At 47.1% G+C, this 13,554-nt stretch overlaps 1 protein-coding gene across 4 annotated transcripts in view; it reads left to right on the forward strand.

Annotated features, from left to right (window-relative positions):
* SLC16A4 (solute carrier family 16 member 4) overlaps positions 1-13,554 on the forward strand; it is an 18,112-nt gene continuing 4,558 nt past the window's right edge. Inside the window, exons 1-8 of one of the 4 annotated variants that reach the window (XM_036452581.2) lie at positions 18-168; positions 1,689-1,783; positions 6,189-6,321; positions 6,989-7,132; positions 7,289-7,450; positions 8,569-9,087; positions 10,677-10,888; positions 11,926-12,019. In XM_036452581.2, the coding sequence (XP_036308474.2) occupies positions 1,700-1,783; positions 6,189-6,321; positions 6,989-7,132; positions 7,289-7,450; positions 8,569-9,087; positions 10,677-10,888; positions 11,926-12,019 (1,348 nt within the window). In that variant the 5' untranslated portion in view covers positions 18-168; positions 1,689-1,699. Of the gene's footprint in view, positions 169-1,688; positions 1,784-3,660; positions 3,894-6,188; positions 6,322-6,988; positions 7,133-7,288; positions 7,451-8,568; positions 9,088-10,676; positions 10,889-11,925; positions 12,020-13,554 lie in introns of those variants that run through there. The other 3 variants (XM_045586906.1, XM_045586905.1, XM_045586904.1) reach the window with 3 other exon arrangements.

The following is a 13,554-nucleotide window of genomic DNA, read 5'->3' on the forward strand; positions in this document are numbered from 1 at the left end:
GTCCACTGGCCCGGGGCCCACATCGGCCTGCAGTCCTCTCTCACAAGCTCACTTGTTCTCACAGCACAACATGACCAACTCCTTGGAGTAACATTCCAGAGAACGACTTTGTTTCTCTTCCCGGAGTGTCACCTGTGGAGGATTCCTTTGCTGCACGCCACGTCCAAGGTAAGACGAGAATAGGATTGTGCATTGGGGTTGGTTTCCTATAATGTTCTGAATGACCCAGGGCTTCTCTCCCAGCCCAGCTGCTCACCACACGGCCACTGCGCATGCCCGTCCCAGTAAGAAACGGTCTGCCTGCTGACCGGACAGTGGGAAGTGAAGCATGCCGGATCCCTTCCAGGACACCTCCATTCTTGTCCTTGCTATTTGTCTGCTACCATTTTTTAAAAAATATATTGTATTTTATTGATTTTTACAGAGAGGAAGGGAGAGAGATAGAGAGCCAGAAACGTCAATGAGAGAGAAACATCGGCCAGCTGCCTCTTGCACACCCCCTACCGGGGATGTGCCCGCAACCAACGTACATGCCCTTGACCGGAATCGAACCTGGGACCTTTCAGTCCGCAGACCGATGCTCTACCACTGAGCCAAACTGGCTTCAGCTGTCTTCTACCATTTGGGAGGAAGTAGCAGTTAGGACACCTCACTCCTGATGCCATGCAGCATGCTCTCCTGCAGAACCACAAGACCATCACACCACAAGGCGTGGCTGTGCTCACAGCCCACATTCCCACTCCTCCAGCTGACTCCACAGCTCTTCCCTGTTCCTGGCCCAGGTCCCCTCAAGGAACAGTCACTGCATTTCGTTGTCACGTCTCCTTAGCCAGGGGTGAGGGGCACCAGGTCCTGCCAGGGCATCAGGGGTGGGTTTTACCAAATACAGCAGGCTCATTTTTAAGCTGGTATTTTTATACGACCTACGAATGATGTTATATCCCAATGGCTCAGCGGTTTTAAAAAGGCTCCCCACCCTGATTAGCCCCTTAGAATAGTCTCATTTTAGTGAGGGCTTTGTAAACGGGATTCCTAGCCCACAGCAACCCGCCCTTTTTAAAAATTCCTCTCAAGTCGAAAGCTCACCCAGGGGACCAGAGGGCTGCGCACAGCTCCCCCAGGATCTGGGGTGCAGACTGGGGGGGAGACACCGAGGACAGTGCTAGGAGCCGCCACCCCAACCAGTAAGGTTGAGCTTTGCAGTGAACTCCTTCGAAATTCCTGCCTGAAATAAACCGAGTGGTCACCTCAGTGCCATTCAGACTGGTGACAAGACATCTCTCTGCAGTGGCTTCAAAATCCCTCAAATCACAGCATATCACTAGCTTTCTTCCTTCTCCCATGATTCTGCCTGGATCGAGACTATAGAAAAAACAGGGACCAGGGCATTCAGGTCAGGCAGCCTTCACACGTGGAGGACATGCTTCAGGGGCTCTGAAGCCCTGTGAGCGGCCGGCGGCAGCCAGGAAGCAGCCGGCAGGCCAGTCCCAAATTGTACAAAGTCCTGCTTGCGTTTTGGAGGTGAAAACAGGTCTATGAACAGCTTTAGAAACAAAAGGAAATCATCTGTGTTTAAAGAGTTGGGCTAGAAAACATGTACAAGTGGTTTACTCCGCAGAGAGAAGTTAAGTTTAAAAGTTTAGATGTTTCCTGTCAGTGGAATAAACGATGTCTTGGGTTTGTCCCAGGGACCGGCGCCATGCGGAGGGCGGGGAAGGCCTCACCGTACACCCAGGCCCCGGATGGAGGCTGGGGATGGATGATTGTGCTTCACTTCTTCCTGGTAAGGATTTCCTTTCCCTCCTCCCGCCTGAAGGGCTGCCTCTGGAGGCCGAAGGTCCTTTATGAAACCCTTGGCATCTGAATGGAAAGGGCGCAGAGCCGGGCCAGAAACTGCCAGTGGTTGCTCAAGTCAGAGGCCCACAATGGGCCCAGGCTGAAGCAGTCCACCTTGAGCAAAAGCAAAAGCATTCTATCTGGCCTCTCCTCCTCCCTCCCGTCCCTGCACCACAGAACGCTCCAGTCACCATCAACAGTCTTGCCCTGGCTGCATGACAGTTAGTTTTGGGGACAATCACACAATTAACCCCCCGGAAGTAGCACTGGCAAGGGCCAAAGCGTTTTTGGGCGGGATCCGCACTCAGCCCAGCGTAGACATAACTGTCGGCAGCGACCTCCATCACTGACAGGGGGCGGGGACATTTCCTCCCCTGCCAGCTGCCGACTTCCAGCCCTTCCCACCATCCACATGTGAGCTAGAATCAGGCCTGTGTGTATTTCTGTCTGGAGAGGGGGGGGACACAGATTCTGAACCTGGAGCCCGTTTTTTCTTCTTCATCCATAAGCAGCTGGTCTGGGACACTTGTTTCTTAATGATCTTCTCTCTCCCTCACCCTGATCTGAGTGCCAGCACAGCCATTCTAAAATACCGAGCATCCTCTCACAGCTAAGACCCAAACACCCCTGCAGATGGCACTAGCTCCACAGCTGCTCGTGTCCCCAGATCACTTTACTCACAGACACCCCTTCCCTCCCAACCCTCCTTCCTCCCACAGCCCGACAGCTCAGGCCTCCGGCCTCCTGCCCAGTGGGAGAGAAGGGGAAGTAGGAGCAGAGGTCCCAGCTAGGACTTGTGTAACACAAACTCCCCAACAGACAACCACTGGTGACACATGGGCCTCGTTGCCACAGAACGTGGGCTCTGCGTTACTAGAAATCACGCTGAGGTCTGAGAGCCCTTCCTGGGGCAGCGGCCCTAAGTGAAGCAGACACGTCCAGGAGCAAGTGAGGAGCAGAAGTTGCTGAGAAGTCAGATGCCACAGAAATGACAACAGGCTGCTGGGGCAGTAACAGGGAAGTGTGTGATGACCTCGATAAGAGCCTGTACGGTGGGTGCTGAGACAGGAAGTGCAGATAACCCAACAGACTCTCCTTTCTTTGGTCTGCGAAGGTCAGAAAGAGCAAGGGGGTGCGAGAGGGGTACCTAAGGGAGAGGAAACTTGCTATTGAACAGTAATTTCTAACAAAGCCGGATGCTCTTCACTCAAAGGGGCCACAGTGGCTTAACCAACCCCAAGACAATATTGTAATTAAAAGGATCTAGATGAGGAAGTTCTTATGGGGTAGGGGCATGCCCTTAAAGATAAAAAGGAAATGTCGGTGCTGGGTCAGCCTCGGGAAAATTTCAAAGGCTTCTGTTTTGGGGTGAGCCCACTGACAATGTTTGACTTAATGACTGTTTAGCTTTTCCATGTGGACTCAGGACTAAAACCCAGCCACCTTGGTCCAAAGCATGGGGTGGAACCCAGATTTGTCTAGTCCACTCACCGAAGCAGAAACCCAGCTTGGGGAAAGAAAAGCAGGCGTGCTCTCCCTCCAGAGAGCACATCCTCACCATTCCCTTCCCGTCTTCCCCCACAGGCCTGCAACCTCCTAAACCCTAAAGGGCCCCACGGGACTCGCCCGGCGAGCAATGGGCAGCGGTAGCTTGTCCCGGGCAAACCCTCTGAACTTGTCCACAAGCCCCCCTTTCTCCGACTCCTTAGTGAGCCAAAGCAGCCCAGCTAGGCCCATTTCCCCACCTAATCTCTCCTCTGTTGCTTCTTCTATCCTCGACCTGTCCTTGTTTCACTGTTCCCAGCTTAAACAAACATTCTCTGGGAGAGGAGAGGAAGAACAGAGACAAAGTTGGAAGGTTACGAGTTAAGGGAGGGAGGCACGGTAGACGCAAAGGCTGGCCTTGGCCTTGTTGATATCCACAGGGGAAGACGCAGACTCGGTGATTAGATACAAGGCATGGCTACTCACTGCGGCTTTTCCCAGACGTCGAAGACGGACCAGAGGCCAGGTTCCGAACTGGGAGACCAGTAGCTAGCCCAATTCAGGAGACAGAGGCCAGCGTCCTTTAGATGCCAGCACAGAAAGCATGGTTTAGGAGGAAGGATGTTTTCCAGAACGATGCTTCCCGATGTCCTTGCTCACCACAGGGCGCAGTCACCGCTCTATATGTTGGACCAACGGAAACAAGTCTGGATCGTTGGAGGTTCTTGCATGTCCTGTAGCCCCACTTCCTGATAGAAACACCTCTGGGTACATTCTGATGGCAGTGTCCCAATGAGGGCCTGATAAGATAGTTTTCACGGTAAAACACAGAGCCCTGGCGCCCACAGCATTGTTCATGTAAATGATGAAAAATCAGTAGCTTCTATCAAGTCAAAATGGGAAAAACCTATTAAGGGACCTCCTCACCACCCCCAACTTTTGCAACCTCTGAGCACCACCACTGGTTTAGTCCCTTTCTCTAACAGCAGAGAACACTATTTCTGAAATACAAGTCTAGCTTGATTCTCCAGCAGGTGGGGGTTAAGGGAACGAGGAGGCAGGCTCAGGGTAGCAATAAAAGGGAAATGAGAAGGAAAAGTGGGCATGGGACAAGGGAAAGACTTGCATTTTAGATGAGTTGGCATGAGTTAGACATGGTAGACAGTTATATAAACTAGTTCCAAACTCTTGAAAAATATTAATGGTTAAAGATAATAAAATCAGTTAATAATTTGAGTATTAAATGCTACTTAATGGTCCCTGAATTGATGGTTTGACTTAACAATTGTTCAACTTTTCAATGGTGCAAAATTGATAAATTACATGAGATATTCAATGCTTTATTGTAAAATCATCTGTTGGATGATTCTGCCCAACTGAAGGCTATTTATTTTAAGTGTTCTGAGCATCTTTGTGGTAGGCTATAATGTTCAGTAGTTGTATTAAATGCATTTTCAACTCAGAATATTTTCAACTCATGATAGGTTTATCGAGGTGTAACCCCAGGACAAGTTGAGAAACATCTGTATTAAGTTTTTTTTACCAGAACGTTCTCAATCTTCACTGACCTGTGAGCTAGCTAACACTGACTTCATCTCCACTTTACAAAACAGGAAGCTTAACTTCTGTGAAATATAAAATGTATGAAGCTGAACTCCACCCCCCGCTGGATTCTTATTTCAGAAAGTTTGCCCAAGCTCACAGCCCTAGTAGGAAGCTGAGCCAGGACTCAGGCCAAGGAGGCCGACTGTGCAGACAGGTACTTAACTACTGCACCATGAGTTCGTGGGTGGCAACTAAAACTGGGAGAGTGACCGTCTATGGGCATACTAGTATATACTATCGTTTCCCCGAAAATAAGACAGTGTCTTATATTAATTTTTGCTCCCAAAGATGCGCTAGGTCTTATTTTCAGAGGATGTCTTATTTTTCCATGAAGAATACGGTACACATCTATTGTTAAATGAAAATAAAGGAAATTTATTACCTGTATATGGTACGGTAGTACGATAGTTGTCAACACAAACCAGACAAACTGTGAATCCTACAGTATCGAGAATTTACTCATTTATTCAATGACAATCATGTCATCATCTTCTGGAATATCATCATAATCCAATTTCTGAATTTCCTGGTGAATTTCTTGTGACTCCATTTCTTTCAGAATCAATAGACCAAATCTCTCATGTTTAGCCTGGGGGGGGCTTATTTTGGGGGGATGCCTTATATTTCACTCAGAAGGAAACCTGTAAGTAGGTCTTATTTTTGGAGGATGTCTTATTTTCGGGGAAACACGGTAGCACTCCACAGAAAAACCTGACCTCAAAGGAGAGTGCCTCCTAGTGGCTATGTGACCCAACCATGTCCTGGCACAATTAACAGTGCTCCCTTTTGCCCTAAAAAGTGTTACGATTTGGACAAATTACTATATAGCCACCCTACTTATGTATCAGGTGGTGAATAGTGCTCAGCTCAAGAGCAGAGTTAAAGCAAAGCTAGCCCAGGAACTGATAGGAACGATTCATCTTTTGGAGCAACAACGTTCTCTCACAAAGGTATCGACTCGGCTGTGCTTAACAGATGCTAATGTCGTAGAACAGTCGAGTAGGGATTGATCTGGGTTCAAATCTCAGCCCCAGCATCCCCACCTTCAGCAACTTCTTTAAGCCTCCATCTCCTGATCACTAGTACAATCGTGACACCTACTCCCCAGCCCTGATGATTCAAGGGACACTCATGTCAAGTGCTTAGAGCAGCTATTTGGGGACGGCCACGCGTAAAACACAGAACATATGAACGGTGAGTGCTGGCGAGCTGGGGAACCCCTCTGTTGCACCCTGACTTGGACTCTGTCTGCTTTCATTTAGGTCAACATGTTTGTGATAGGAATGACCAAGACTTTTGCAATTTTCTTTGTGGTTTTTCAAGAAGAATTTGAAGGCACCTCAGAGCAAACTGGCTGGATTGGCTCCATCATGTCATCCCTCAGCTATTCTGCAGGTAGGAAGCCCAGGGATGAGCTCGCTGCTGTCCAAGGAAAAGGCCAGAGGGCAGTTCTAGGACAGCACGAAGCTGCTACCCTCAGTCGCTTACTAATATGGGCAGCCGAGAAAAGGAAAAACCTGCGGTGTGCAGCCTCCACCTGAGTCGGTAAAACTGGAAAAATCCAGTTCAAACAAAGAAAGTGGGAGTCCAACTACTGAACTGCACGGTTCCTCATGCGTGTTTCTTTCCACAGTGCCTTTCCCTAGGTTCAGTGAGCCCCCGTCAGCTGGGAAGTCAGACCTCGGAGTTCTGACCTGATCACTAAACATTCGCAGAACACACTGGGAACCAATTCCTCTTCCTGCAGTTCTGTTTGGAGCCTAGCGTGGTGCAGAGGTTAAGGAGCAAACTTGCTCTAGTCATAGGCCACCAGCAGCACTCTGACTGTGTGGAGGTTTTGCAACGCTTTTTCAGTAAGCTTCACCTCCAAGCCTGCTCATTTAGAATTTTTTCCTTAAAAAACAAAGCAAGTAGTGTGGACGGGGTCTATAAAACCCAGCACAGGCACCTTTGTGAAGGACACACCACACTCCCAAGTGTTTTCCTAAAGCCGCTCATTTTAGCTGACGCCTGGATCAGGGACGCTGAGCACTCACCTAGAACCAGCTTTTCTCTCCCCAAGGCCCCCTGGTTGCCATCGCCTGTGACATATGGGGAGAGAAGACTGCCTCCCTGCTTGGGGCCTTCCTCGTGTCTGGAGGATATGTGATCAGCAGCTGGGCCACGAGCATCCCCTTTCTGTGTGTGACCATGGGAGTTCTACCTGGTGAGTCCGCTGTGAAAAGGTTAGAAAAACGGGAGCCTTCCTCTTACGGACCACATGTCCAAAGGCCCAGTTTCATTATCTCGGTCCAGGAGAGTATCTGGTCTGGTACAGGCACCTCATGTAAGCGATTCCAACCTCCTATGGTTTTCTTTTTAGGTTTGGGTTCCGCCTTCTTGTACCAAGGAGCGATGGTAGTAATGAGCAAATACTTCAAAAAACGACTGGCGCTTTCTACAGCTATTGCCCGTTCAGGGATGGGACTGACATTTCTCCTGGCACCTTTTGCAAAAGTCCTGATAGATCTCTATGACTGGTCAGGTGAGTCATTCTAAGTGCAGACACACCTATCAACTCCGCAAGACTTCAAGTTCAGCTTTTCCCCTGGAGGACTGGAGGGAAGATGTATGGGGCCAGAGCAGAAATGATTTCTAAAGAATCACGCTCCTCCTTGGGGAATACACAGCAGCAAGGTTTTGAACTACTTGCAGGCTCTGCCAGCCACACCAGCAGCTCCGAGTCCAGCCCAGGGTCCTCCTGTCTGGGGCACAGAGCGCCTCTGGGCTGTGAGACACCCCGCAGCATTGCTCAGGAGACAAGGGCACCCCTCCTGCCCCACCAAAGCATTCTTCCCAAATTCTCCCTTTAAGGAAAAATCTGCATTAAAACATGCCTCCTCCGTTAGACTCACTAACCCAGAACCAAAAGAAAAAAAACAAGAAGATTATGTTCCTTAATACTTAATCTTTTACACAAATGAATGAAAATCATTCACTTTACCATTTTCTTTGTGCCTTACAGTAAATATCTGGATTAAATCATCTTACATTTCTGGAAACATGATATACACATAGGCATGTATATGTCCACTTCTACAGAAAGACACAAATTCACAGAGCAGTTGTGCAGGGGTCTCAGGTGACAAATCCAGGACAGAAGGGCAGGACCTGCAGCCAGCCCTGTCTCTCAGAGCAACACACCCGAGCTTAGTCAGGTCACACAAAAACTAAGACCTACCTGCTCAGCTTCAGAGGCAAAACTGGCACCTGCCTTCTTTCAAAATGTATACCCACCTCGGAACATTTCACGTCCCTCTTCAAAATCCATGTGATGTTCTAACATGTGAAACAGCTCCCCAGCTACTCCAAGGAAACCCTGTTCTCGTTTCCTCTGGCACAAATAAGCCCCCTTCTGTTCCGGCTTTCAGGCATCCAATCTGCAAAAGGCCACCGTTTCACAAGATACAGCCGAGTGTATGGCTCACACGGTGAAGTCACCAGATTCTAATACTTCGTTAAAATCAGGAGACAACGCAGTATCTCAAGGAATTATCTCGCTATGAGTATTTAGCAACACTGTGAATGTTCTGAGCCTGAGAACCGAGCACTGTGAAATGAGAGGGGTGATTTTTAACAACTTGGTGATTTCTCTCTGTGTAGGTGCCCTTATGTTATTTGGAGCGATCATCCTGAACTTGGTGCCTTCGAGTATGCTCTTGAGAGCCATCCACAGCACAAGCGGGAGCAATTCTGACAGGAAAGATAAAGGGAGCAGCCTGTCTGCCAGTGGTCCAGAGGCAGGGCGCGGGACAGACACGTCACACTGCGAGACACCAGAGTTCCCCACCAGGGACAGGACCATGCAGACGGTTGGACAAGCCGGTGTAAGTCTCATAGACTCGCAGCAGCACCAAAAGGAAGAGGTCAACAACGGGCCGAGCGGGAACAGACTGTTCCTAACACCTAAAAACAGACGTTTCCAGCAGAAGGCTGCTTTGTGGAGCTGTAAACAAAACCTCTGTGATCTTTCTCTCTTAAAGAACCCTTTCTTCTGCATCTTTACCTGGTCTCTTCTCTTCAGTCAGCTGGCATATATGGTCTCTGCCTTCCACCTGGTGGCCAGAGCCAAAACACTAGGGATCAACATGATGGACGCCTCCTACCTCGTGTCTGCAGCTGGTAAGAAAGCCAACTGCCACCTCACACTCAGACACGCAAACAAAAAGGTCTTGTTAGTTTTTCATAGGTGTCTGACACAGGAGACATTTGGCATTTGTTGGAAAAGACAGTATTTTTAAAAGCTGGTGCTTAGTGGCAACCACCAGCGGAGGAGCAAAACAAATCCCAGGTAGTTAGCATAGTGCACTGACTGAAAGGTTTGATTCTGGAGCTAGACTTCCCAGGTTCAAGTTTTTGCTCTCTATTTCCAAGCTGTATGACCTTGGGCAAGGTATGTGCTTTCTCTGTGCCTCAATGTCCTCATCTGTAATATAGGGATAATAGTACCTACCTACCCTGATAAGGTTATGAATAGAAATGTAATGTATGAGAGGTTTAGGATTATGCTTAGCCCATTGTAAGCATCCAATCATGTTCTACTAATATTTGTAGCTAAGCATTTTCCACTTGAACTCATACTTAAGACATATATATGCCTATTGAGGCTAGTCACCAATGGATTGACTGATTTTTTATTTTTATTTTTTTAAGTGAGAAGGGATGAAATGGAACTGGTTAGCTCTAGTTATCTGGAAAGTCTCAGTAGCTCCAAGTGACTTTCCTCTTGCAAGACTATTTACCAAGCCTTACAAAACTGACTGCACTCTGCCTCCAACTGCAAAGGTACTCGCAGTCAAATAAAAGGTATACACACACATACACAAAAGATACTAGCTCAACAGATGTTCTCACTAAAATGTCTAGTAGTATTAATTTAGATCAGATTAGGGCTATATAAAGGAACAAAAGAATGTAACATAAACTCAGTATGTATCCTAGGAAATAACTATAAATACAGAAATGGTAGTATTCTGTATTTTTACTTCCTTTGTGTGTGTGTGTGTGTGTGTGTGTGTGTGTGTGTGTGTGTGTGTAGCAATTTCTGTTTGAACTGTAGGAAGGATATGAAGCATAAAAACACCACACAGCTCATGCTACTCTTGGGGAAAATCTCTTGGTATTTAACCGCTACATTAGCTTCTAATACGATAAAGGTTAAGGATTTTTGTTATGAAATTGAGCAAAATTGCGGTTCTTACATTTTGTTCAAGTTACATCTTAACTCCAGTGTTCAAAATCTGACCTCCCATTTCCAGACTTCCTACCTGTTTTCAAGTTAAGAATAACAACTTTTGGAGGACTTCATTTTCAAATCCTCATATACTTATAAGACTCCCAATACCTCCTTTTTCTTTTTATAAACACAAGGCTTTATTATTTACACTCATCATCCCCCCTCTGACTTCCCCAGGACACAAACCCGGAAGGCCCACTAGTCTTTACAAGCCCACACTTCCTTCCTGAGGGTCCCTGAGCCCGGGGCCTCAGTAACCAGAGCCTCCCAGCTCAGTGGTATGAACTTTCTGATAACTTATCAGCTGTGTCTGGAGTACCTCAGTAAATCATATAATCTACTGGTAGGCAAATGTGTCCTAGCCTAAGGATGAAGTCATATTAGCTAGGAAAAGATGCCTTAGGCATTTACATTCTTCAAAGGGGCTGGGGAAAATGGAATTAGGATTTCATAAGACCTTTCAAATTTCTTCTAGGTATCACTGAGGTAGTCAGTCAGATTCTCTCTGGATGGATTGCTGATCAAAACTGGACCAGCAAGCACCATTACCACAAGTCTTACCTCGCCCTCTGCGGCATTACTAACCTGCTGGCTCCCTTAGCCACCACCTTCCCACTGCTGATGGCCTATACCGTCATGTCTGCCATTTTCTCCGGTGGTTACCTGGCATTGATACTTCCTGTTCTGGTGAGTAGACACACTCATTAACATTGTTAAACCATTTAGTAAAAGCAAAGATGAATAATAATCTTGCCCAAAGAGAATACATGTTTTGTATTAATTTTATAATTATAAAACATCACACACAGCCAAGGCCTAAGGAACCCTGTAGCTATATCCTAATCCAGTTACTCATCTTACCTCGGGGTTGGAATGATGGGAGAACTGTCCACAGGGAACAAGCGGAATGGAAATCAATAAGGGGCCAACAGGATTCTATTTTGCTGACCAGTTTCCCAGGTCAGGCTTCTGTTTACTTCTTTCCTTCAGCTCTGGAAACTTCCTTGGCTCCCTCCTAAGATACAACCCTGAAGAGTTCCTGAGAGAAAAGGGCTTTCCTGACAGTGTGGCTTCTCGCTTGCTGAGAGCAGCTCTGTATTTCAACAGGGGCATTTAAAACACAACTCTCTTCTTCATTTTTACCTCCAATCGACTTCAAGTCCTGGAACCAAGTGGACATGACATACAAACTTCAGGGTTCTCCTTGGCACCAAGTCCCCGAGGTGCCAGAACACAATCCCTGGGCGAGTTCTGGCCCCACGGCCGTGTTAGCTCCAGTGCTGCAGGACATACACGAGGCTTAGGCAAAAGCCAAACTTTCTCAAATTGAATCAACTCCTCATAACATCTAATTGCTTACAAACCAATAGCTGGTACTCAGCCTCAGGTGGATTCAAGAGTCCCAATGTCAGCTAGATTGTAAATATCGTTTCCGAACAGAGAAGAGCCGTGAGGTTCAGGGGAAAAGGTACCCCTGAGCCACCAGAAAGACTTAAGAAACAAAAACCAATGTTCCTTACTCATACAGGGAATGCCACCTGCCTAGCGAGACTTCTGTCCTATTTGCCTCAGCTCTTGCACAATTCGGAGCACAAGGCCACCCACGTCACCCCAAAGCCAACAGTTCAGTTTGAGCTGACCAACAGTGTGTGTCCCCTGGTAGGCGCGGGTCTCCACAGAATCTCACGCTCCATCTGGCGAACAAATAATTCTAATCCCTACAGGTTGACCTGTCTGGGAGTTCTGCAGTGCACAGGTTCATGGGACTTGCCAATTTCTTCGTCGGGATAGCTGTCCTTTCTGGACCACCAATAGCAGGTAAGTTTAGCCATATTCTAAGCAAATGGAAGAAAATGTCGACCCGTGATTAACAGAAACATGTAATGAAGACATCAGGCTAAAAGAAACTGGTATCTGTGCTGTTCCCATACCAACCTTCACACCCCATCGCCAGTCAGAATGTGAGGGGTTAACCCAGCAGATGTGCATTAAGCAGGTTCTTACAGCCTCTTGGGCGTCTTAGAGCAGAGACTGTAGGCATGTCTACTTATTTGGAAAAACAATACAGTTTTATCAAATTTTCAAAGACCTATGATGCTTAAAAGAAAAAGAATCACTACCACTTTTACCTAAACAGAAGTCACTTCTATAGAGCTTGAAACTGCAAGCCTGACCCTTTTGCTCTTCTCAACATCTTTTTAAAAAATATGTATTTTATTTCAGAGAGGAAGGGAGGAGATAGAAACATCAATGAGAGAGAATCACTGATTGGCTGCCTCCTGCACAATTCACAACCCAGGCATGTGCCCTTGACTGGAATTGAACCCCAGACCCTTCAGACTCCACTGAGCTCTATCCACTGAGCCAAACTGGTGAGGGCTCAGCATCTCTGATGGTCAAAGAGGGATGGAGGCCCTTCACTTTGGGTCTGTACCAAAGGTGGGAGGATACGAGGCCTAACAGCCACAGTCTCTGTGGAGGGGCTTTGTGAGACCGCTGGTGAACATTAAACACAGGTAGAGTAAAATCTGGGGGAGGTCTGATCATGTAAGATAGCTTTAAGACTGAAGTGTGTTGTTTATTTTTACTCGTTTTCTACCTAACAGGACATTTAAACCAAGACTAACTACTTATAGGGAACAGACAAGAGTATTTTCCAAACTATAGTTCTCAATATATTGGAATGTAGACATTGCTACAGCATTTCCAAATACCACAAAAAGGAATTCAATTGAAAACTTACTTTTGCCTCCTTTAGTCCTGAAGTGAGACAGAAAAAGGAACTATCTTGCCCACTATCGTTCTTAAAATCGATACAAATATACAACCAAGTCCTTATTTGCACGTATGAACACACATCGTCCCATGTTTTCCAGCTCAGTCTATACTTCATACCTGGAGAGCAGGCTAGGATATGAGTCAAGCCAGAACTGTTCTCTAGGGACTAGCAAGAAAAACCACACACCAGAGACACCTGGCAGAACTACTGTATGGCCGGCACCCAGGTCCGTGAGGCACGGAAAACAGCCCAAGCACAGTTTGCTCATGCATTTCTTTCCATCCTGATCCCTCTTCTCTGGGTCCAATGAGGCCTGGAACTCTCAGCCTAGCAGGCCGAAAGCACAGGGCAGTAACCAATTCCAGCGCACAGAGCATCTCATGCAACTGGGAAAGGCAAGTAGCTGAACTACAACATGTTTAGAGGTTTTACATTCCAGTTTTTGTACACATTTTGAAATAAAATATTCAAAGAGGTCCGTATATGAGAAGACGAGGTATGTCTTGTGAGGACCACTACCTGGAAAGGAAAGGCTGCCGATGTGTGTGGGTCTTGAAATGCCTTGGGTCATGAT

Source organism: Pipistrellus kuhlii, unplaced genomic scaffold (assembly GCF_014108245.1).
Source record: "Pipistrellus kuhlii isolate mPipKuh1 unplaced genomic scaffold, mPipKuh1.p scaffold_m20_p_24, whole genome shotgun sequence".
Lineage (NCBI taxonomy): Eukaryota > Metazoa > Chordata > Mammalia > Chiroptera > Vespertilionidae > Pipistrellus > Pipistrellus kuhlii.